Source organism: Centroberyx gerrardi, chromosome 18, assembly GCF_048128805.1.
Source record: "Centroberyx gerrardi isolate f3 chromosome 18, fCenGer3.hap1.cur.20231027, whole genome shotgun sequence".
NCBI classification, from domain to species: domain Eukaryota; kingdom Metazoa; phylum Chordata; class Actinopteri; order Beryciformes; family Berycidae; genus Centroberyx; species Centroberyx gerrardi.
Window position 1 is genome coordinate 16085060 of NC_136014.1, and position 26195 is coordinate 16111254.

Consider the following 26195-nt stretch of genomic DNA (forward strand, 5'->3'; position numbering starts at 1 on the left):
AAGACAGTGATCCTGCTCTGGAGACTGAACCCATTTTCCAAACACTAATATACCAGGCGGTGGCATGCAAGTGGGCTTTTTTATGTGCAATAGGTGGAGTGCTCTAGCTTACTAACTTAAAACTTAGATGCATTACTTCTCTGATGAAGATGTAGAGAAACCCAATCCAGGCACAGAGCAGGCAATCGGCTCTCTCCGCCTCTCCCTATTGATTTTCCAACAGCAGTCTTAAAGCCTGCTTAAGCCTGGTCTTGGCACAGGTGTGGAAGCCTAGAGAGGAAGAGATTTGTCTTGACTGGAAGAATAGGAGACACAAAACAATTCTAGAGGTCTGGTTGTTCCTGGTTTCTATGACTCAGATATCTCAGTCTGATTCCCTCTTTTACAGTTAAAGCTCACAGCGCAGACATTCGCTGATTATAGAGTCGTGATGTTCAATGTCGTGATATTTTGAACTTTCACATTTGAATTGTGTGTATTTTATTTTTATTTATCCCATTTTTGTCAATCATATAAGAGACACTTAAGTCTGTTATGTCCCTTCTTCCATTCTTTCCTTCCTTCTGTCTTTCCTTCCTCCCTGTGCCACAGATAGGAGTTTTGCTTACTGAAACATCTTCTCAGGGCAGAAACTGTTATGGATGTTTCAATAAGAAAAACTCCTATCTGCCCCGGTGCCACCCACACCCCTTCATCTCTCCAAAAAATTGTTGCATAAACCTCATTTGACAAACAAGTCCCTGTGTGTTAGCAAGTGCCAAGAGCCATGAGCTATGCTTCCTTTTATTGCTAAATTTTACAACAAACATAGTAGGGACAGGCCATTTCTGCTCCTTGGCCGACGTAATGATTTCCCTTGGACTCTGTGGGATGTTTTGTCGGCAGCCAAGTCTTGAGTTGTTGTAGAAAGTAATCCTTTCAGCTCAGTTGCTAGCATACTTTTATCTGGGTAATGGCCATGAGTGTGTGCCACACATATGGGCGGGAGCTGAGTGAGGAGAGAAGTGTGTCGAGGATATAGGACATTGTGTAGCTCAGCTGCGATTGTAGCCTGAGCCAAGATTGCAAGTCACTGCCACTTAACTGCTCTATTGACTGTTAAACAACAGGCCGTAATAACAGTGGACCTTGGAGTGGTGAACAGCTCCTGCTCTGCCCATTTGGAAATAAACAGCACCTGCCTCATTTCACACTCTTCAGATCATTGTCCCGGCTCCCATGGCCACCAGGAGCAGGACAAACACATGGATGCAGAGACTGCTGGCATACAAACACACAAGAATACATACTCAGATTGATGCGCATGTACTGTGTAGACAGTCATACTAAAAATGCCCGCAGGCACACATACACACACACACAAACTGCATAACCACCTCTCTCTCTCTCTCTCTCTCTCTCTCTCTTTCCATAATGTACAATAACTTCGTCTAAAGTGTCAGTAGCTGGGATTTCCAGACTCTACAAATGGCTGGAGAGAGCATCATCTCATGAATGTGATGGATGTGCAGGAGAGTAACTCAGGCAAATGGAAAAGTAAACAGCCCCGGGCGATGAGCGTATTAGAGGGGATTATACAGGTGGCAGGCTGCAGGGCCGCTCCAGCCCCATCAGCATCAATACTGTCCTGGCTTTATAGCAGAGGCAGCGTGCTTCTGGGGCCCCAACTCCACTCCAGATGTGTGACTCCACTAAGCTTGCCTGCATCCAAGGAGGAGTGTTAGAGGCTTAACACCCCGATGTTTACTACTGGAAATAGAGGGGAGCATGTGTGGCAGCAAGATGACAAAATTAAAGTTGTGCATGTATCTCACATTTCATCATTTGTCTGATGGGAAATGCAATCCTCAAATCCCCCCCCCCCCCACCCCACCCCCCCACCCCACATTTACTTTCCCGACTCATACAATATCTGGTTGAAAGTTTTGGGGGGAAAACTTTCAAAAGCCCCCCTCTACTTCATTTGTGTTGTGTATTACATTTGCCATTAAATTTATGTCAAATGTCGCACGAACACTTGTTATGGCAGTTGCCATTCTCTGCTGTTCTTTTGATGTGGCTGACAGAGTGTGTTGCTGCAGCGGAGAGCAGCATGTGCACAGCTACACTGACATGTTTTATCTGTGTCAAGATGATGTGGCACTAATTATCTTGCATGAGTCACTTTTAATAGCACCCCCATTGCTTACGCAGTGCCTCCATTTTCCACTGCCGTCCAGAAACATTCACAGGGAGGAAAGAAGGAAAGGAAGGTCTTCGATTCTCAAGATTTCTGTATGTGTAGATTGATTGCCAATTAGAAAGGCAGACAGCGCGCTCCTGGTTCAGGTTTAGGGACAGGTATTGACGCCCCAGGCCCTCTCGCTGTGCCTTTGTCTGGGTTTTTGATAGGGTGCAGTTGTGTTACCATGGGGGCATAGAAATGAACTGCTCTCTTATTTGCACTCTCCTGCTCTCTCGGAGGGAGCTGCTTCGTGAATGCTAAGCAGTGTCGCTGTGTCTTCAAAAGGCGACAGTGGATTGATCCCCTTGAGCAACAGAGGATTTTTCCATCAAATCTGGGATCAATTTACCTCCCTACCCCGCCCAGCCTCCACCATGTGAGAGCGAAAACACAAGCCTGATTTCAGATCAAGATCCAGACTCTTGGGGCCAGGTTTACCTATGTCCTGCTACTGTGAGGCCTCCCTCATAGACTCTCTATTTCAGAACATACTGAGACACGCAGCGCTCTCTTCAGGTGTCCTCCACTGGAGCAGGAAAACACAAAACTGAAAATGTGACCCAATGAAAATGGTTCACAATACACCTGCTCCTTGTTTATCTGACACCCATAGAGAGCTCAAGGTTGTAGACATACAAACAGCCCCCTGCAGCTCTTTCACTCTGCTTATGGCAGTATCTTAACAGGCAGCAGCGGTGTGAATGCAGTCCTGAATGCAGGCAAGGTTGGGAGTGATGGATTACAATAACAAGATTCCCAAAAATGCTGATTTTAATACATTCCAGTGTGGACACAATGCACAGATTATAGAAACTAACACAGGTTTACAAATCCTGAAATAATAGTAATCATGCAGATGATTAAATTATGCAAATTACAATCTAAAATTGTAATAAACTGTGCATTTAATCACACATGTTCTAGATTCTGGATTTGAAGTAACCACAAGTAATCAGATTATGTAACAAATTATAATTTGCAAAATGTGTAATGTATTACAATTCATCCAGACCTGCCCACAGGTTAGTACAGCAGGTCATGGCGGAGGTTTGCACCCCTTCTATGCTCCTCTTGCGAGGCGGTGAAAGTGGTTACTACAGCTGTGCTGGACCAGTGTTACTGAGGACTTCTGCTACTGACAGTATTTCCACCTGTTGGAAATCTGCAGGAAACAAAGGACTCCATCCTATCTCTCAGTGCCCCACAGCTGGAGTTCAACCAGACTAGTAAGAAGGTGCTGAACCTGGTTGCCTTTGTTCGGACACACTGAAGAGGGTGAAACATTCAAGTGGCTCTTGGATTTGGGCCCTAACTCATTGCTAAGTGGTCGCTGAAGTATGTTTTCTAAACCTCCAATAGAGAAGCGGGCTGAAGTGGATGGTTATTCAGGAGCCACTGTGACAAACAGAGATGACGTCTGTTCGTAGCACATCCACATGTGGGAGAGGGAGGTTTCCTCAGTGGCAAAGCTGAGATGGTCTGAGTTTAGACTGTTACACTTGCTGACTGTGATATAATTTCCCCAGCGAGCTGTGCAGGAGACCCAGGTAAACAGTGGCAGTTATGAGTAGGGGTGTAACGATTATCTGATTGGAATCAGGAAGCCAGAAGACCAAGATGCTGCTGTACTGATTCAAACATACAGGACCAGGTGAAAGCTGAGGGGATCTTTAGCAAACCGTACTGCCCGTCTTTGGACCGAGGAAACCTAATTTGACAGTCAAAATTGTGAATATTGATTTCTCTATTACTGTTTCTTTTTTTCCATCTTTCCATCTTCCTCCATGTCACGTTCTGCAATTATTAGTCCGCCTCACTTTGTGAATGTGGATGTAGCTTATGCTGCGCTCCTGTGATGTGGGAGTATTTGATGAATGACTTAACAGCTTGGAAGTGTTCATGCATTTCAACCCATTTGAAGTCAAACACCATGACAGAAGTTTCCTGTACTTTGTTGTTGCAATTAGTGACTGATACAATTGCTTTGCAACAAACAAAACATTGCAATGTCAATCACAAACAAAAAATAAGACGTTGTGTCTTGCATTTTATTCTGTCATTGCAATCTGGTTCACTAAATTTACAGAAACTCTTCCACAGTGGTTCTATTTGGATGCTGTATATGGTTAGGACTAATTAACCCTATCATTTCTTTTTTCTTTTTTTGGTGGGGCGAACTATAAGATTTTCATATTTCTTGCAGTGTATCAAGTTTAAAAATATAAAATGCTGGGGACAAAGGTACATAATGTGTCACAGGAAAATGTGCAACTGGTCAGAAAGCCGCATCAGATACAGAGCCAGACACCAGCTGTAATTTCCGGTGGAGCACCCACCATGTGGCCTCGCCGATATCCTGGATGCAAGCTATGCATCTTAGGATCAAGCAAGGTCAGGTAACGCGTTATTTTACAGCCTGCTAATTACGGTCTAACTAGTTTGTAATTAGGCTGCAAGCGTTACCCAAGGTCTTTCTAACATTATGTGGAACCTTCACTGTGTGGGCCGGGCACCAGCCGCCGTGTGGCCATTCCCCCATCAGGCACCATTGACCATCGAGGGGAATATACTATCTAGTGAAACTTCTAGTGAACTTCCAATGTGTGGGCCGGGCACCAGCCGCCATGTGGCCATTCCCCCATCAGGCACCATTGCCGCCTTCTGTCATTTCTGTTCCATAGATGGACAATGTTGATTACCACGTTTTGTTTTTTGTTTCAACCAGTCATAATAAGGACATCAAACCCCTGTAGGAGGACCATCAGACAGTGGTCCCCTGTAGCCATAGACAGGTTGAGTGACTGTCTCGCAACAACTGACTGGGATGCATTTAAGGAACCAAATCATGATCTGGACTCTTTCACTGAAGTGGTCGCACCCTATATATAGAATCAAATTTGAAAATAGGACTGATAATAAGTAAATTTTGCATTGTTCCTCATGGTGCTGAATCAAACCATATCATATCACATTGAATCATATTGAATCGTATTGAATCATATGATATTGTACTGTACTGTACCGTACTGCATGATATTGCATCGCATCATATCATATCGTATTGCATCGTATCGTATCGAACCACAGCGTAGCATAGCTTAGCGTATCGTATCATATCGTATCATATCGTATCGCATCATATCACATCGTGTTGTATCGTATCAGATTAGATCAGATCATATTAAAAATGAACACAATTATATCAAATTGTTGACCTGCACAAAGAAATCTCTCCTATATTAAATCACTGACATCCTGTGTCATATTGAATTGGTTTAAGAAGCAGAGATTCACGTCCCTAGTGATGAGGATGGTGTGCCCGCTGGCCTGGGTACAAGGTCAGGCCAAGCTGTCAGACCTGGAAGAACAGATAGAGGAAGAGGGTGGGATCAGTGTGAGCGGAGGCAGAGCGGTTTATTCCACTGTTGTTCAGCAGGAAGGCTTCAGATGGAGTTCTTTTCATAAGATGAGTGCAAAATATATTCCGTTTTTTTTTTTTGCTGTGAGAGGGATGAAAGGGCTGCTCCGCCTTTGTGGAATGGATGAGGAAGCGATGCTGGTGCTTTTATTTTACACAGTCTTTTATTTCTTTGAGTTGCTGTTTGGTTTACTCATGAGGAGGTTTCTGTGGAGGCATGTATTGTTGCTCAGATTGTAACAATAGGCTTTTTTACTATTCAAGCGCTCCTTTTTTCTGTTGATGCTCTCTCAGCTTTGTATCTCTCTCTCTCTCCATCCTCCTCAGTGACATTTAAAGGATGCTATTCATGGCAACTTTGCATCTCTTACTATGGATACTGGATCCTGATAGTGCTTTGAAGTCCAGACTTTGGGAGGAAAAATAAATATTTTGAGATTCTACTTTCCATATATGACAGCCAGCAAAACTAATTACTACTTTTTCTTGTTAAATTTGTATGTAACTCAAGTTGTTTCTTTGTTCTTACTCACGACGGTGCCTCAGTGGATGTGCAGCACAAATAAATCATACTCTCCCAGTGTAAACAAAGGCACTAGAAAGGCACAGTCACCCAGACGGAAAACAAACTGGATGAAAAGAAATTTTATCCTGTTTGTATGTTTGAAATTGCTGAAAGCATTCCATGGCACGTTTCCCACAGTTCAACTGTTTATTCAACTCAACAGGTAAAAGACGAGACAAGATGAGATGAAATTTCAATGATTTCTGTGGGGAAATCAGGTTGTAACTACAGGCAACAGTTCTATTAAGGTCCATTAAGAATCAGATGTCTTTATATAAAGCTGAATCTTCTCATCACACAGACTTTATTTGCCAAGTTTGTGTATTCTCTTAACCATCTTCCGACTCAACTGCTCTGCATTATCAAGCTTTTGCCTGTCAATACTAAACTACTTCTTGCCCTGAAAATATATTACACGTATAAACCTGTTTCAAGTGTTTATTATTTTTCTTCCTCAGAGTCATTTTTATTGGAATGGAGTGATAACTTGGTTTCGGAAAGCTCTGAATTTGATGTCCTCATCTTGTTTTCCCTCGCCTTGGGCCTCTAGAAGCAGAAGAGTGAGTAGTGGTGAGAAGAGTTGATTAAAAAGCCATAAACCCACAGAGAGAGAGAGAGAGAGAGAGAGAGAGAGAGAGAGAGAGAGATGTGTGTGTGATTGTGCTGGGACCATCTCCTTGTGACCAGACATCTTCCTGAGTATTGGTTTTGATAGGATGCTGACTTCATTGACTGTGAGCACGCTAGCAGACACTTGACTGATAATGAGTAACGCAGTCAATATGACGGATAACCCCTGTTCGCATTGGACACACAACCGCACAGCGCTGCCACAGCCGGTTGATTCAAATGAAGTACCTGACCCATGGGATCGGTGGGTCATCTGTTGTACGGCTCCCTCTGAGTTTGTTTCCCGCAGCGCGCAGCCTAATAAATCAAGACAGATTGAAGTCAGGGCCCACGGGGGAAATGCCATTTAATTTACAGTTAATGAAAACAAAGTGACTCTCTCCTTCTCAAAGTTCGCTCCTCGTCACTTGGAGCTCTATTGAGTCTGAATAGCCTGCATTTATACAGAAAAAAAGAAAAACCAAACAGATGCGGATATGATTATTTTTGGATGTAGATATAAACAGAGATATAGATCATGAGGAATATTGTTGTTCTTATCCAACAGTTTGAATAGAATATGGCTTGAACTGCTGGTGTTTCTTAGAGAGCAAAGCACGCCACAGATCTAGACTCAGTTGAATGAAGTTCCCCCTGTGTGCATTTGTATTTGTATTAATGGTACGCAAAATTAACCTTATTTACTTTTGGCCTCAATACAGCATGGGCATCATGTTGCACAAGAGCCGACTTGAGTAGATAGGTAAACTTAGGAACTGAGGAATCCTCCGCTGTGACTTTATTGATCAGTTCTGTTTCAAGATCAGTGCACAAGACAAGCCTATGTGCCCTTCCCACCCTTTGAGCCTTGTGCTATCAAACTGCATTCTGCATTACATCCTCCTCACTAGGCATGCTTGTACATACACTTACAATCTGTGTGGAGTTTTGGGCAGGGAAAATTAAATTTTTTTATGTGTTGCAAAGTTTATGAATGTAACTAGGCTATATTTCTCACCAGGAGAGGTGCCAGACCCTCACAAACAGGTGATATAATATCAGTGAAAGATGCTGACTGGATCCTGTATCCTGGATGCCCATGAAACAGTGCAATGTTTTCAGTTTAGGACTGAGATGAAAATATCGGGTAAGTTTGGTAATGTTCCAACTTTGTTACCAAAATACGCAGTAACTCAGGACTCTCTATCACATACGCACACACACACACACCCAGAAGTGGAAAGTAATTTGACTTTTTTTTTCAGTAGTGAGTACAATGATTTGGCATCTAAATTAAAACAGATGGGGTCTGGTATTTGCAGTGAAAGCCATTCAGGACTTCACCTCCCATAATGATACAACAGCTTTGTTACAATACAAGCTAAAAGACGACCAACCAACCTTGGGATAATGACAATCCATCTATTCATTTCCAAGGACCATGCCAAAATAGGTAATATGTTGACTTTTGGGAAGAGGATTTTGGAAAATGCACAAAATCTTAATGATTTTGGTTCGAAAGTGACAAAAAACTAGAGCATTTTTAGAGATGTACTCTTGAGCAAGTAATTTGACTTGAAGCTCAAGTTGCAATACCTCAAGGAAACCCACATGCATATACACACACACCAGAGGATCAGAGGTAGAAAATAACTTTTTTTTTAAAGTAGAGTCTGTAGTCTCCTCACCCACCTGGCATTTTGTATTTATTTAGACAGTTGGAAAGCAGAGAGGGAAACAGAGGAGAGAAAGTTTCTTTGGGATTTGATCCAAGGACAGAAGCAGTGGCCCTAACCACTTGACTATCTCTTGGAACAGAGGTAACTTTTAAAATTACTTTTGCTTTTGCAATTGGCTTCAATTTTTTAGGAGTGAGTACATTTAGATACCCCCCCCCACACACACACACACACACACACACACACACAAACACACACACATCACCTATCACTATCTTTTCCCCCTTTCACACACACATTAACACACCAGGGTGATTTCTCTTTACCTTGATCTCTGCGTAGGTGTGTTTCATGTGCTCAGCAGGTATCCTGACCAATAGGAATCTTGACTTTCATCCCATAATATTTTGAGGTGTCAGCCCACACACTGCCAGCATCACCTAGGTCCACTTGGTGTGAGTTCCCCATCCCCAAAGCACATTGCTGATGCATCAGAAACATCACAGGCTCTCCCAAGTTTGATATTTCCCGCATACCCCGGATCTACAGCTCAACTATGCAAAAGTTTAAGTCTTTTTCCTCTTTAGTGACTTAAAGAAGGAATAGATAGAACCCAATTCTCCAGACACTTTCAAAGAATTCTGCTTTCAGAGCAGGCAGAAGAACAAATGCGCACCGACAGAGAGATTTGGGACTTCTCTGCCTGAAATATGACAGACTGGATTGGAAGTGACACGGCTATAATTCAGCGTGGTGAGAGGGACAATCCTTCGCTCCACAGTCCTGCCCCCCCCCACCCCACCCACCACCACCACCACCACCACCACACACACACACACACACACACACACACACAGCCAGCCCTTCTGGATACTTGCAAGGTACTAGCTAATTTCCTAGCATTTCTATCTTTCTATCTTTATTAGAATTGGAAAATGATCACATCCATAACTTCACAGGCTGCTGACAGTAGAGACAACCAAATGAAGAAGCATTGACATAGATAATATTATACCAGACAAACAAAAATAGATAGATGCTTAGATGTGGTTCAACAACATGGTTCGGATGGGAGTATACAAACAGGGGATGAGTGTGTGTATTTTTCTCATTTAGGTCCACCGTTCCATGTATTTATATGTGTGTTATATGTCTGTTCTGGTGATGAGCCTTTCATACACAGCCTGATTTCATATCCATTCTCTTTGTGGTGCACAGATCCTACAAATAACAGTAAATCAAAGTTTATTAACCTCAAGGTGAATTTTTGTTGATTTTCTTCATGCACCCAGTAGGCTAATAAGTAAAGATTTTAGATTAAAAAAAGAATGTCCTAATTAAAACAGAACTAAACTGCACCAGAAACAAAATATGGATTTTTTTTCTCTGTCAACTGTTCTTTAGGGCAACTTATGAACCAACCTTTTTTGATGGGATCAATGCAATATGTGTATTTTACAAGTCGTTGGACATAATAAATCAATTTACATTAATCAGTTATTGCTTGGTTATGGATCGTTTTGGTGGCAACACTGGAGAGAATAATCCTGTAATGCTTGTAAGGATTGCACACACACACACACACACACACACACACACATTTTAAGACTAAAGCTCTCACTTAGACACTTCTGTAAAATGCTTTGCCTGTAGGTGAAATGTACTCCCCCAGGCACACATCTCGGGTCTTTTTAGTTCTGTAATTTCCTTTAATTGGTAGGACCCTGAAGCAGTCTGACTGATGTTGTATGACTAAAATAACAGCAGTAATTCAACCTAACATCCTCACCAAAGGACTCTTGCATGATTTGATAAGTCAAATAAATCGGATTTCCTGTATATATTTGATGAGAGCTTTGTTTCATCTACATTGTTATCATGATGTACAACATCCCACTGACAAGTACAGCTCCACCTTTTCATTGTGTTGTATTCTGGTGACACAAACTGATCCCAGAACAGCGCTCAGCACTATCTACTGGCTGAGTGCTTCCCTCCTCCCTGATCCAGGACTTGCTCTTTGCTCCACACACTCTCCAAGAACAATTAACTTCTTTCAAAGGTGTAAGCCCGAGAGCAGTGGCGGCAGAGCTGGATGATTTGACGAGATACCAGCAGGCACCTAAATCAATGAGTGTGTCTGCCTAAGCCCTTATCTAGGTCACATCTACTGGTAGTGGCTGGTTGACTGTGCAGACTGGGAGGTACAGCAAGGAGAGCTCAGGACAATCAAAGTCTAGCCTTGCAGTTTTCATGCGGTGTATCCTTGAATGTCATAAAAGAGAGAAACCTTTATTTTTCTGCATAATTTCCGAATTTCTTTTCTCTATTTTAAGGACGGGAGGGAAGGAACGCAAGTATCAAGTTGTGCAGAGTGAAAAAAAACTCAAATGCAAAAGCTCCCATTTATAGTGTTTTCTGGGAGTCGCTAATACCGCAGACAGCCAGTTATTACCCAAACTCTAATTTCCTGCCCCCACTTCATAGATATTCCCCTCCACGCCGCTCTCCCTTGCTTGCGCTGAAACAAAATCTAGCAATTAGCTCTTATCTTCTCATTCCGCAGACAATAGTGTCCGCTGAAATGAGTTCATGGTTCACGGTTGCAGTGTTTTTAATCACAACCCAGGACATTAGCCATCAGGGGACCCAGCAGCTGCGCTATACACCCAGCAGCTCACAATAGAGCTCGCACGGTCATTATGGGAGGTTCATTTGGCGAGGTTGAGGTTACTAATAAGGCTCTCTTATTAACACGGGGAATCGAACGGGGGCATTAGCAGCGGATATAGAGGATCGTTTTTCCACCATTCTGACACAGGGAGGGTTATCTGGCCTTCAGTTCTCACCCAGGAGGACACGGCAACGCCAAGCCCTACAGGACGCTCCCAGGGCTGAGCCTCTAATCAGCATGTCAGCCTATCATAGGATTGGGATACAGGGAAGCCTAGAGTGAGAACAATTTCATGTCTATGCGTTCATTCTGTCCAATGAGGTGGTTCCACAACTGATATTTATGAAACAATGTACTATTTATAATTGAAAACAGAGCTCAGAGCGAACACCTCACACAGCTGGTACCATGTAGCAAAGAAGAGATGTGTAACCTGGTAGGTTTTAGTGAGCTGGAAATGTCTGCTGCTGCTGCAACCAAGAGCAAACTTAATATTGGGGAAACACTTCTGGTTATCTCCCTCTTTCTGTCTCTCTCACTCTTACACACCCACATGCATCACACCCACGCACTTATGTTTGCAAACCAGGCAATTATCTCCTTTCCGCCTATCCTGAAATGGAACAATTAATCAGAGAAGACCTCCTGAACTTGCTGAACAAACCAGAAATGAATATTTTCCCAAACAGCTGCTACATTAGGGTAAGACTTCAGGATGGATGGATAGATAGACAGATGGATGGATGGATGGATAGATAGATGGATGGATGGATGGATGGATGATTTTCCCCCCACTTTCGGCTACATTAGGGTAAGACTTCAGTTTGGATGGATGGATGGATGGATAGATGGATGGATGGATGGATGGATGGATAGATAGATAGATAGATAGATAGATAGATAGATAGATAGATAGATAGATAGATAGATAGATAGATAGATAGATAGATAGATAGATAGATAGATAGATAGATAGATGGATGGATGGATGATTTCCCCCCCACTTTCTGCTACATTAGGGTAAGACTTCAGTTTGGATGGATGGATAGATGGATGGATGGATGGATGGATGGATGGATAGATGGATAGATAGATGGATGGATGGATGGATGATTTCCCCCCCACTTTCTGCTACATTAGGGTAAGACTTCAGTTTGGATGGATGGATGGATAGATGGATGGATGGATGGATAGGATGGATGGATGGCTGGATGGATAGGATGGATGGATGGATGGATGGATGGATGGATGGATAGATGGATGGATGGATGATTTTCCCCCCACTTTCTGCTACATTAGGGTAAGACTTCAGTTTGGATGGATGGATAGATAGATGGATGGATGGATGGATGGATGGATGATTTTCCCCCCACTTTCTTATCTTTTAATTCATCTTTACTGAAGTTAGCAGTATCCGTTCTGCCTTGTGGAACACAGTTTGGATGCTCCCACGAGGGATCAAGCCTCTGGCTTTCACAAGCTTGTGTCAAATCAAAATGGAACAGGTGGTGGCACTGTACAAGACCGCAAAACAAACAAACACACAGGATTACATAACCGCAAACACAGATTAACCATCAGGGCCCTTATTTACCCGACCTTTAACCCTGATTATCATCTGGCGACATGTGGTCTGATGCAGTAGCAACGGCTGGGATCAGAGTTGCAGTGACTGCTCTTGTTAATACACTGCCAATCCCTTCTCTGTCTCTCTCTCTCTCTCTCTCTCTCTCTCTTTCTCTCTCTTTCTTCCTCTCTCTCTTTCTGTCTCTCTCCACATTCATCAGCAAAAAAACATCATGAATTATCGATTCAGGGCAAACAAAGAGTGAAAGAATTGACGCAGGAAAAAACAAGTCAGGGGTTGTCACTCATCGATTTAGTTGTCAGTGCAGGTCTCTGATCAGTGGTTGTAGTGTGTGTGTGTGTGTGTGTGTGTGTGTGTATGTGTGTGTGTGTGTGTGTGTGTGTGTGTGTGTGTGTGGGGGGGGGTTATTGGTTTATTTGCTGCAGGAATGGAGGTCTTTGAGACTACAATAACAGCAGAACGACAGTAAATCACTTCAGAGAAAAAGTAAGAGGAAATTGATCCAAGCAATATGAGGCAGCAGTAAGTAAATAATGTTTGTCAGCCTAATGCTTTCCTCCTCAGTAAGTTTGCGTTAACAAAAACCTCCATTCCCTGCATGGCCTCAAGGTCTGGACCTACTCAGGCACAGCATTATGCATAACAAAGTATAAACCTGCCACATTACTTAGGGAAGATTTGCGAAATGCTTCTTGCCTCTTCTGCTGAAATGAACAACCCAAATCCCAATTCACAACCTGACTGACCATACACTTTGAGAGAAATTAATTCATGTCAGCTTCATCATAAAGTCAAATTGTCTCTCTATGAATACCATAGCTAAAACTCAGCAAGACTTCCCTGTTGCTCCGCCCCGAAATCCTGGAAAAAAAACACGCATCTGCATAAGATGACAAACCCTTAGATGCTCTGTGTTCTGTTTGTGCCACCTCATGTGACATGGCACTGAATCAACAACAAAGCTATGCATGTTATTATTCTACATAGGATTACAGTCTCAGAACAAGTGATCTGTTGTGGTTCAGGATAACATTCCCCATGTAGATGTGAAACAGCATGAATGAGGCCCTACTCCCTCAAATATTAGGTCTGCTGCCCATGCACTGACCTGCATATGCATGTTATTTGCTTTTGAAACGACACTGTGCTTGGCTGCTGTGCCAGAGAAGGGATCATTAATACATACTGACGTCATACAGATCAAAATATTCAATGAAAGGGTTCTTACTGTGTCTTGCCATGTGGTTTTCAGCTCTTTCTGGTCATAAAAATGTATTCAGTAGATTCAGAATAGCACTTGTTGCACACAGAACAACTCCACTCTGTGTGTTGATTGGTGGGAGAGAAAAACAAAAGCTTTGTCAGATTGGGTGGGTTTTATGAAATACAGTAGGAATGGTGAGGAGTCCTCCTGGTGGCTTGGAGGGCTGGTACACGTATCATGTGCTCAAGGGTCCAGCTTGAAACCTTTGTCGCTCCCATCTTACCCGTAGCTCTCCATGGTATCCTGCCTGGTGAGGCAAAGATGTCATGCAATTTCTTTTTATATTGAATCACTTTTATAGCCATAAAACCTGGTTTACACAGAAAAAGAAAGGTGATTGTATTCTGGTAAGATCTGGTACAAATTAAGCCTCGGCAGGGGCTCATGAATGCTCTCATTTCTCCTTTCTTCTGCTCTTTTTTTCCTCTTTTTAATCTGTCTTCTTGCTGTACTGCTTAATCTATCAATGAACAATTTGTTTCCAACACGGTACCTGGTTTCTGCTATATTGACTGTGATGTTGGATTATGTTTATTAATGGAGTTATCACAAGCAAATCTCTACTAGACACCCTGAGCCATGCAATAACAGATTGATTTTGTGTCCAAACCAAGGTATGTGTGACTGAGCTCACCTTCTTCATAATAAGCAGCCAAAACCTTGGAATCTGTCCTGTGAAGTAAACCACTGCCACCTAGTGGACAAAGTATCTGCATCTCTCTTCAACATGACTCATCCCTGGATATTCCCCACATTGGATATGTATCATGGGTTCATGACCAATTAATGTTGCTACAGCCATGTTTGATATAATGTAGTTACTGCATCAGAAGCTACTGTTATGACCAGTATGGTACATTTATGGTGCATTTATAAAACATTTGTAATGTCTTGTTAGGCTTATCGTGTGGTTTATGAGTATTCATAGTCATTATGGGTGCATATATTCATTTGAATCTGTCACAAATATCACCAGATTTCAATTTTTTCAACTAGAAATAATTTTCATATTTCACTCCTAAGTAGACTTCACCTGCACTAAGGTCAAACTTCAGAGTTCTGAAAAAGTCCTCTGAGTTCATGCCATTACTCACATCGCAAGGTAATTGGCAGCAAACTGCAAGCTTAAAGAGTCCCATATGTCTGTTTTGTTTACTGAGGAAATTTGGCATCCTTGAGATGCCTCTGTGCTTTATCGCTCAGTCTTTCTGAACTGACTGCAGTATGCTAATCCTTGAAGACTTCAGCTCCCACCTGCCAACCCTCATTATTTTCATGCTATTTTTGAGATAAACAATGTAGAGTAGCTTAGTGCCAGTGAGAGCTCCATCTGTAAGAGCTAATACAGTAATGAAGATGGAGATGGCAGACAAACCCGCAGGCAAAGACACAACAGCCTAAGACTACATAAAATATTTCTTTATTATGTCAAGGTCAGTTAACCTCTGAGTTTGTTAGATACCAAGCTCATTGTTCTTTGAAGGAGCTATAAATGATAATAGCAAGTTAAAGTTTATCCAGAGTTTCAAAATTCTTGATGGCATTTTCCCATATTCACTCTAGAGTTGGACAGCAGACAAATCTTGATTTCAAAGCGGAAAATGTATCCTTCAAACACGAATCACCTTCAGCAGACACCAGTTTTGTAAGTGTTCCAGTTTTATGCCAGCTAATATATGTGTACTTCACCTCAACTCCTACTCCATAAAGCCAAAGTGGAGCAGAACATTTAGATTACTGTGGAATAGTACAAATTTCCAGTCTACCAAATGAGAGAAAATGGTATCTGATTTATCTGATCAGACTGGCTAGATATAGGGACTCATTGTTTTATCTACCCGGTCCAATCAGATAAATTCTGTTGAAACACTTTGATCTACAGACTAAACTAAAAGATTTGGAATCAGTCCATGAAATGTGGCTGCTACTGGAGCTGACACTGGTAGACATGTGTAGGTGGCAGGAGTATTGACAGTGTGCTCGAGCAGAGGAACCATTAGTTCAGTTCTTTGCTCAGAGTATAAAAACTGTTACTTAAGTTTTGCTCAAGTCAGACTAAGCGTAATTATCTGGAAAGTTACCCAAGTAAAAAAGCAACTTGCTAAAAAAAAAAAAAGTACTGATGAATGGTTGTTATGGTTTTCTACATGTTCTAAAATTCTGTTTGTTTTGTTTGGTCCTTACAAATGATTTGATGGACCAATATCAGCCCAAGTTTTGAAGATGCTAGTATCAATTATGAGACACCCACAATGAAACTTACTCAAGTACAGGTAGAAGTAAATGTGTAAACAGTTGTAGTATAAGTAAATGTAGAACAATTAAAAACAAGGCAGACAACTAGAGCAACATTACTCAAAAGATCCACTCAAATACATTAGTGTAGCTGTAATTAGTTTCCACTGTGGTATCACCTGATCAAGCTGATGGTTCAGATACTCATTTTTATGACAATGGCCTCTCAAGCGCAGATCCCCCGTCCTTCTCTCTCTGCACCTCTAGCCCTCCCCCTCTCCCTCTTCATTCTTGGATGTGCTTGGCCTTATCTCAAACACCTCTATCCCCATGCATACAATTAACCCCTCCCCCCTCTCTCTCTACCTCCATCCCTCCCACTCTTGACCATTACCTTCATTAGCACAAGCACAATGGCTAGGCTGAAAAAAGACAGTGAGTAAAAACCACAAAACTTGTCTCAAATCCCATTTCCATTTTTTAGCCTTTGACTCTGTTTGACCCGCCTGTGTGTGCATGTTTGTCTGTGGTTATACAAAGTGATTTTAGTTTTGCTCTTTGTTCCCTGTCTCCATTTTTTATTAATCGTTTGTACAGCACAATAAATACAGTGGTTGTTGCTTTATGTGCTTTATAAATAAACTTGACTTGGCCTGACAAATGTCTGGCCAAGTCAGAATGTACTGCAGACTGGCGTCATCATTGGTGTAGCCAATTTCATGTGTGAAAATGTCAATTTTTCCTTACTGGGATTTCAAATCAAAATGAAACTAATGGGGTAGGAAACCAGACATGTGCTTAAAAAGGGATTAGGGTCTCAGTTGAGCCAGGACAATGGCTCATTGACTTGGAAGAGGGACCCATTGATTCAGGAAAATTACATAGGCCTTTTACAGTTGTTTGGCCTACAGCAATGACTGCATTTTGTCAATGTGAAACATGAAACAGGTAGTGGCTATGACAATTTCTCAGAGTTGGCCTGTGTCACTGAGCTGACATAACTGAGCAATACTGACAAATAAACCACTGCTGAGTAAGACTGACTGTCACACAGAAGCAACAATATGGCATGATGTTTTGCCAGGTACACAAAAGGAGTTGAGGATTGACCATGCCACAATTAAGCAAAGGGTGAGTAGGTAGTTTATTGATATTCTGCCTGACAGTACAAATTGCCTCACCTAGTGATTGAACATAAAGCAGGTTGCCTGACAACTCTGCTCAACCTCAGACAACAAGAAAAATAAATATGCAGGGTTGTTATAGTGGCAGTCCTGCAACATGCATGTGTCTGTTTGCAGAGAAACCAACCTGGAACAAACTACTTCATTGGAACAAACAACGTCATTACCAAAACGTATTGGGGAAAAAAAGACAAACATAGCTTATCAAGGCAAATATTCACCATAATTACAGGAAATAGGTAGTTTTGAAATGAAGAATTGTACCAAAAAAATACAATATCCTCATACATGTTCAAGTCGATTATAAGTAAAGAAATAATGTAAACAATTTTCAAGAAATGGAGAAGAAATGTCTCTCACAGCAACTTAACCAGAAGGTGCAAATGTAATAGAAAACTCTCCTCTATCTGGTTATGACAGTACATTCAATAGTGTGATGGAAATATTTTAGTGCAAATATAGTATTTTACAAACCAAACTCACCACGTGATTGACAATTTTGCTTTCCAGCTGAAAAAACATGAGGCATTCTTAAAATAGATAGTATAAATGCCAAAACCCTGAGACAACCACATATACTTTGATGCACCAAGTGAATTCCTGACGTGTGTACATTCAATAATCAAAAGGACTGAAACCCTGTCTGTTTACAAAAGATGCCTGAGCAAATAGGAGTGAACTCATCTCTGAAATGTTTTCCCACTGGCTCCTCTTTATATTCAAATAATCTAAAACTACTACGAATCTCTCAGATTGATATCAAATGAACAAAAAGCATAAATTTAAGCATGAACAATTACACTACAACAAAAGCAGAAAAAGAAAGGACCCCAAGTACAATGCTTTGAGGGGATTAAAAGGGAATGAAGAAAATACAGCCTCAAACAAAATGCCATGAAACCAGTGGCTTTGAACTGCCTTTTGCCTGTAGGGCAGCATGCAGGGCTTAAGTGGAACCATGACACAGTCTCTTTTCACACACGTGCAAATGTCCATGAGGTAGGAGTGAGATGTGGTGGTGGTGGGGGTGGGGGTGGGGGTAGAGCACCATGCATTTAGTTGAGCTTTACTTAGTTGAAGTAGGTTAAGCCAATGTGCTCAATATTCAGTTCTAAATTAAAACATTGTGCCAAAGTCAAGAATATGCATCTAATATGTCTACAACAGAATGCAATGGTGGAGAGCTAAAGATGAGGTTTTCGGGGCTAAGAAGGTTCTCAGTAGAGCATCTATTTTGCTCCTGGGCACCCATTTTTATGGGCTATACACTTTGTGCACTTATCCATGAACCAGTGACACTCCATGATGCAAAGCTCGTTTCCACATGTAGTACGTCGAGCGTGGAGTGAAGGGGAAATACGATCTGAATTCCTTGAATGTGGGGAAGGATTTTTCCTCAAAGCGTTGCTGCAGGAATAGCTTAGCCTTGGCCTTGAAGTTGGCCAGAGCCACAACATCCATCACAAACATTTGCTCATCTATTGGTGCCTTGCTGGGAAGGGTGTACTTTGAAAGTGGGGCATCAAAGGAGGTCATGGTGGAGCCTTCCAGGCCTTTAGGGCTCTCTTCAAAATAGAGCGCATTCTGACCATTCATCCTTCTCTCCATTATCTTGTTTTCCATTTCTGTAGTGGTGCTATCCAGACTCTCAGGTATGTTCATCTCTACACTGTGGGTGATCATCTTCTTCTTCCTGTTGCGGCTGTGACTGCTGCGCCACAGCCAATAGAAACACGGGGACATGGACGGGTACTTAAGCTTGAACTTCGTCAGGGACCATTTTGACTTCTGAACATGTAGCTTTGCGGCATCTCTGAGCTGTTTCTTACTTATGTATGCCAGCCTGAAACTTCTATGTTTTCGCCTACAGATCTTCACTCTGGGCACAACAGGCTGGATGGTGTTGGGCAGGACTGGTGACAAACTTTTTGGACTCAGGCTCTTGTCAGCATCAGAGCTGTCTTCACTGCTACCAACAGTGGCTTTGTAACCTCTGTTGAACAGCATGGCTTCTCTCCTCCAGTTGTAGTAGGTTGATCTGGAGATTCCTGGGAAATTTCTTTTGAAGATCCTGAAGGGGAAGGAGGTGTTCATGGCAATGCAATTCTGCAGACACCGCTTGGCCTCCTGCATGTGGGCCACATTCTGGGCCCGCTCTCCCTCCAGCTTTCCAAGGTTGAGGCCAAACATACTGGCCACACTCTCATGGTGGTCTGGCTCATCCTGCTTTGCCTCAGGTGAAGACCAGGACTCCTGCTCTGTGCTCTCCCCAGGACTAACCTCTCCGGTGGAAGATGTGGTGGAGAAGTTACCTCCAGAGGTCATGAGTTCATGCTTCCAGTTATAGTAAGTTGACCTAGAGATCTCAGGGAAGAACTCCTTGAACTGGTGCAGAGGGATGAGCTTGCCTTCCAAGTAGCAGGCCTGCAGGAAGTACTTTGCCTCATACCTGGCTGCTGACTTTTTGCAGTGCTCCTGGGTCTGCCTCCTCCAGCGGTAGAAGGTCCTCTTGGTGATGTTGTACTTGTCCTTCAGGCTGGAGTAAGACAGCTGCGAATCCTGGTTCAGCAGCTCCAGAGTCTTCAGGGGTGAGACTCTCTGATCGCTGTTGGGACTTCCAAACTTGAGGTCACTCGCCTGGACCAGTGCAACAAAATGATTAGGCTTGAACGCTGAACCAGACTGCAGCTCACCGGACCACATGATGTGGAGGGTCACTGGGTCTGAATTCTTGGGCCAGGTCCTAGGGCGTATGAGTCGGTTGAAATAGGGTCGAATCTTGAGGTTGAACATGGGGTAAATGGAGTAGATGTTGCACTGCAGGACTGAAGACAGGGCATACACATGCCACATGTTGGCATAGGACCCAGGAAAGCAGGAAGCTTTGACATCTGCATCGAAGATGGCCTCTAGGACAGTTATGGGCAAGTTGAGCATATCTTCAGACTCCTCAGCACAGAGACTGAAGCGAACTGCCTGGAGCATCATTTTAGAATCGATCATCCCACATAGGTAGTACCTCTTCCACAGCAACATCTCCACAACTGTCCTTACCTGTGGGGGACAATGTTCATAGATTAAAATTGCTAATACAACCATTCAGTGGATATAAACAGAAAGAAAATCTAAATTTGCCAAAAAGCATGAGACTAGCACTGATTGCATAATTATGAGTTAATGCTAAAGGTTCTAGATTGGTTGTCATTTTAGAAGTCTCCCATTATGCATCTATCCTGTATTGGTGCTACAGCAGACTATGTGGTAAATTCTTTCTCAATTATTGTAATGTGAAAATTAATACACAAATTTTAACACAGATATTGTACCCTTCAATGCCGTTTGCAGCTTAATTGCTGGAAAAAACAATTCCAAAGAACTTTCTCTCAGGCAAAGCAGCAGCAATTCAAATGTTGATTGCTGTAGAAAGTATGGTGTCTAAATTGGCTACACATTCTAGGTGAATGACAGTGAAAATCAACCATTACTGCTCACCTGTAGCTCCAAGCTAAGGCTGGTGGTGCCCACTAACAGCATGCTGGCTGCATCAAACAGCAGGTTGCCTTCTCCCTTACAGTTGAGGGGCAGAAGGTCTCCGGGGGTGTCCGCTGGGTACAGGCCATGGGCAATGTCATCGATGCCTGTCCACTCAGGGAAATCCTGGCAAGGGGTGCTGGGGAGCTGGAAGGGAGCGAGGACTTGGTCCACTTCCAGGGCCACTCTGGTAAGGGCATCCAGGCCGGAGCTCTCTGTGGCCTCCTGGAGCTCACCCAGAACAGACAGCACTACCTCGTTCCTCTGAATCATACCTGGGGAGCATCCAGTGAGAGATGGAAGTGAGTACATTCATTGGAAACTGAAAGATAATTTTGAGAAGTCTAATGGTCCAATAATTGTAATAATGTGGTCTTGGCCCCGAAAGAACAATGTAGAAAAATGTTGATCAACTGGGAAACTGCATAATGATATGTAGGGGGAAAACTCTACACATTAATACCCTGCATGGTAATGTTTTGGTAGCCAGCCATGATTATCTAGGTTGTCTAGCCAGATCAAATCCTCCTCACACATTTCAAAAAATTGTTGGTTTGGTTCTTGGAACAGCACGGCTATATTACATCGAACCCAAGGACAGTAAAATTACACAAAAATATTTTATAGGCTACTTAATCTTAATTGAAAGGGGCAATTTAAGCTACCGTGTCTGATTGGTTTAGCTTAATTCAAACAAACTTTCAAACTCATTAAGTAGAATATTTGCCCTGCAGTGCTGAGCAACATTCGCTTCGTTTTGTTTGTAGGTGTTCAGAATGGATTGAGTGCTTGAATTGCCTATTTTATGTCATTCTAAACATCTCAGTTAACTGGCTAAGTTTATCACGTTTAGCTCCTCCACTAAAAACAGGACTCAAATATTTTGTCGCATAAACAAAAAACACAACTTTCAACTAATCACAGCGCAAACACAATATTTAAAACATAAAGACTTTGCTCACCTGAATCTCCAGATACGAATATGAGTCTCAGAGAAATTCACTTTCGAACAAAGCGTCTGAAAGTTTAAACTTGGCAATATTGCTCCTTCTCGGAGGTTAGTTTAGTCCATTGTGTGCGTAAAGTTCCTGCTCCGAAATGTCCTGCGGTCCGATGGGGAGTCCGAGTGGAGATCAGGTGATAAGCAGCACCACCCTTCAGGAAATTGTCAATCGCCGATTCGCTTTTTGTCTGCGGGTCGAGAAACACCTCCTCCCCACTGCACCTCATCAAGTAGACTACAGCCAGGGTCAATTTCAATGTGAAGTGTTAACAAAAGCCAATGTGTCATGGGCCATCGAGGGGGCCTATAGGTATCGGTACTTTGGCTTTTATCAACACGTTCTCGCTTTTCTTTGCCAAAGCCAACTCCAGATGTCAACAGTTCATTTTCAAGGTTATTTGTCAAGTTCCTTTGGCGTCAACGTGCAATAAATGGTTGTTTTTGGCTCATAAATCAGCCACCCTTATTCATCTGTGGCTGTGAAAAAAGATATTTTCTAAGTTTACTTTTATTGCAACAACAGGGCTTAATTGGCTGTTACAGTGGCATGCCATCTTTATCTTTCCCAGTGCAAAATATGAAAGAATCATGAGTTCTGCAGGGGGAAACATCACTCTCCAAAATTGAACTATTTTGCAAATAAAGTGTCACACCTTGTTTATGTGATCTGTACTGGAGAGACAGTATGAAGGCTAGTTTGTGGATTAGAGAGTGGATATGTGCAGACAGGGTGTGGAGATGAGGTTTATGAGAGGAGAGGAAGGCTGCAGCTCTGCTTGTTTCTCCACTGTATCACTTTTAACACCTTTCCTCTCCTGCCTTTTGCAGGATTTCAGTAATCAAGGCCTTTTGTTCCACACACGCACAACAATCCTAGTCACAGTCCCCAACCCCCACACACACTACCTTAGACCCCAACACTATGGCCTTGCCCACACTAATACACACACACACACACACACACACACACACACAAACACCAGGGGACAACAGCATTTGTCCCCCGCTGATCTGTCCACTCCAAGCACTTGGCAGACAAGCTGGTGCCTTGGTTCAGTGGGGTTCAAGGCTTTGACTTAAAGCTTATCAGCTATGTAGAGATAGGGTGGGGGGTTACAAAGAGTGGGTGCAATTTCACTAGTTTAGTTTGGATTTGTTCATGTTTTTGAAGTAGCAATCTGAAATATGGCTAGAGATGTGCTGGTTGCAAAGCATGGCAGTGTGTGAATGATACATTATAAATTTGACGTGAGGTTTCCCTCAGTCAGAAAAGATTCCACGGTCCTTGACCTTTCCTTACAAAATAATAACATTTTACAGGTAACAGTCTGTTGAACTGAAATATTAAGAAGTGAGTTTAGAGTTGGCGCTCCACTCCCCACACCCCATTACCTTGAACTCACTACAGACTGTAAACTCTGAAATGTTATTATTTTGTTAGGAAAGCTGATGAATCTTTTCTCACTGAGACTTCAGTGCCAGCAGACAATTTGTCAGAGAGGGTAACACATTGAAATGCTATTCATTTTTCTTAGAGCAAAACTCAAGCTCAACATTTTCACACCTATTCCTTTTAAAAGCCAGTTTTTTTTTTAACTCATTGTCAAGAGACACACTGACCCACTGTGAAAGCCTTTGGTTTAAACTAAAAATGCCATTTTATTGGCACAATGATTCATTGCTTCATTGCAATAACCTTGTGCACATGTCACGCTGGTGGAATATTGTATAAATACACTGCAAATAGACTGATCATACATTTCTGCTCCACTTTGATGTCAGGGATGTTTGATATCCTTGATATGTATTTATTAACATCATGTTCAGAAGCCCTCTATGAAAACATGTTTTATATGTATTTGACATTAAACTGAGCCTTGTCTAGTAACGATGATTTAAATCTTGCATGCTTTGTTCTCTCTCTCTCTCTCTCTCTCTCTCTGTCTCTCTTCCATTCAATTTACAGCCTAAAACAAACAGCATTTTTGAAAGATGAAGACAAGGAAATGAAAAAATTCAAAATCTGATCAGCATATCTATTACTCTTTCATGTGGTATGTACTGAGGGCCTCTATCTTATCCAGGGACTGGTTTGCATTCAGTCATCTCCCTTTCTCTTGTCAGTGTTTGTGTCTTCACCCTTTCTTCTACCCCTTTAGACCCTTGGCTGGGGCCAGTCACACACCTTAGGTGTGTAGATTAGCTGTGCTGCACTGCACTGTGAACACAGGAGTGGGCTGGCCACAAGCATTTAAAATGCAAATAGGGCAACACTGGGACCGGCTCCGGCAGTCTCTCACCTGCTGTGGCTGTATGTGTGTGTGTGTGTGTGTGTCTGTGTGTGTGTGTGTGTGTGTGTGTGTACTTGTAGGGGGAGGTAGAAAGAAATAGATTGAGAAGAAAAAGTTCAGATGGTCTTCATTGCATTGTGTTCTTGAACTTGGCATTGTACATTTAAATGATGCAGGAGTTTTACATCAGCACACTCATCAACACTGCCAGGGAAACTGAATCCACAGGGAGTACAAGTCATCAAATATAACACCAGGATATTGTTGGTTGAATTGACTCTTGAAGCTAATAGTGTTGGTAGATCAAGCTGTAAATTCTAATGTTACCTTTCTACAGCTACTGTTACTTTTCTACAGGTATTGTTTTACAAAATACTACAGATTTAATGAAGAACAGTTGGTGGATCAAGTGTGTTTGTCATTTTTTGACATATTACACATGCATATTTTTTTTTAGAATGCAAATAACATTAATGAATGTTTTTTTATATATTCTCTGCATTTCCTCCATTATGTGATTCCATCTTCCTCTAGTGGAAGAAACACACAGAAAGTTTAGTCTCAGTCTAAACTGAAACAACCAGCTGTCTGATAAGTTGTGGTGGTTTTGTAAACGTGTACATTAGTATGTCTCCTTCCTCTCACCACGCTGTTTAATTCTAAATCAGACAGAGATGTAGAAACTATATGGACACATTATGTTTTAGTTATTATTTACTACATATTTACTATTTACATTATTTACACAACTTTTCCGTCAATTCTAACAAGTGGATGTTTGGAAAAGCTTTCAGTGAAATGTTTTGAGGTGAGATGTGTCCTTTTGGAGTTGTTTCTATACGTAACACTTTTTTTTAAGAAAAGACTTAATGTCTAAGTCATAAGGCAAAATATCAAATATAAATTAAATGTCCAATACATAATTAACTTCTGAAAGACTTTAATTGAGTTTCACAGTATTCAAATACATGCAGTGGTGCAAGGTTACAGTAGGTACTCACATAGGGTTCAAAGGCACAGTAGACTGTGCTATCATATTCTGTGCATTATATAACTTATGCAACATATTGAGACACACACACACACACACACACACACACACAGAAACAACAGACAAACAGAGCAACAGTCTGCAGTTAAACTGAAGGTCCCAGGCATGAAGATTCTGATTCAAGCTGCAGTCCGGATAGAGGCATATTCAGTGAACTGACACTCAAGGTCTCTCACTCTTTCAGAGTCGGTGGGGAAATTAATTTCAGCATAGGTGACATCATCTGCACTCATATCCTAAAGACACACACACAAGCACACGCTCATCAAATTTCAAAGTGGTTCAAAGTGCATCATGAGGTTTTTGTTCTGTATGTTCTTAAAAGAGAATTGACTTACATCGCCAGCATTGGTTGTGTAGCCTGGATCATCAGACAGCTGCCTATCTGAAATAATAAAGGAATAACAATAATTCCTAAAATGTATATTTTGATACAAACACAAAAATACTATTAATCACAAACACTAGACATAATCACATGTCCAAGGATTATTTTGTTTTGTAATGATTATTTACTTGCTACACAAGATACATAAAAATGCCCATGACACAGCAATCATGTGATTTTGTAATCAAATTTTACATTGCAAAAAAAATCTCATCTTGTGGGTAACAGAGCTGGGAGGAAATTAGCACGTTACATAAGTCACTGCAAAGAACACAAAGTACAATTATGTAAAGGGGAACTGTGTGTGCAGGCATGTGTGAGTGTGTGTACATGTGGGTTGGTTTGTGCAAACACAGAAGTATGTGACAATGTTCCACTGAAACCACTTCTCCACATCTGGTCTATAGCATCAGAGTATTTAGGAGAACTTACTACTCGCTCTTCTTCTGTTCACCACAAACAATGCAACCGCCGCCGTCAGCACCACACAC

General features: G+C 42.0%; 1 protein-coding gene and 1 long non-coding RNA gene across 2 annotated transcripts; both read right to left on the minus strand.

The window, feature by feature from the left end:
* Nucleotides 1-18718: 18718 nt before the first annotated feature.
* vrtn (vertebrae development associated) lies at nt 18719-21244 on the minus strand. Its single transcript, XM_071909162.2, has 2 exons — nt 20933-21244; nt 18719-20494 (listed from the first exon to the last, which is right to left on the minus strand). Exons 1-2 carry the CDS (start codon nt 21242-21244, stop codon nt 18719-18721), a joined length of 2088 nt encoding a protein of 695 aa, XP_071765263.1.
* A 3944-nt stretch (nt 21245-25188) lies between these two features.
* Nucleotides 25189-26187, minus strand: LOC139912602 (uncharacterized). Its single transcript, XR_011784677.2, has 3 exons — nt 26137-26187; nt 25655-25701; nt 25189-25552 (listed from the first exon to the last, which is right to left on the minus strand). It is a non-coding gene; the product is annotated as an uncharacterized LOC139912602 (long non-coding RNA).
* Nucleotides 26188-26195: the final 8 nt, after the last annotated feature.

Bases quoted from the DNA above. Each gene is read 5' to 3' on its own strand.
- vrtn (XM_071909162.2), bottom strand. From the start codon at position 21,244: ATGATTCAGAGGAACGAGGTAGTGCTGTCTGTTCTGGGTGAGCTCCAG. The intron at 20,495-20,932 runs GTGAGCAGTAAT...TGTCCCCCACAG, and splicing joins GCCTTAGCTTGGAGCTACAG to GTAAGGACAGTTGTGGAGAT.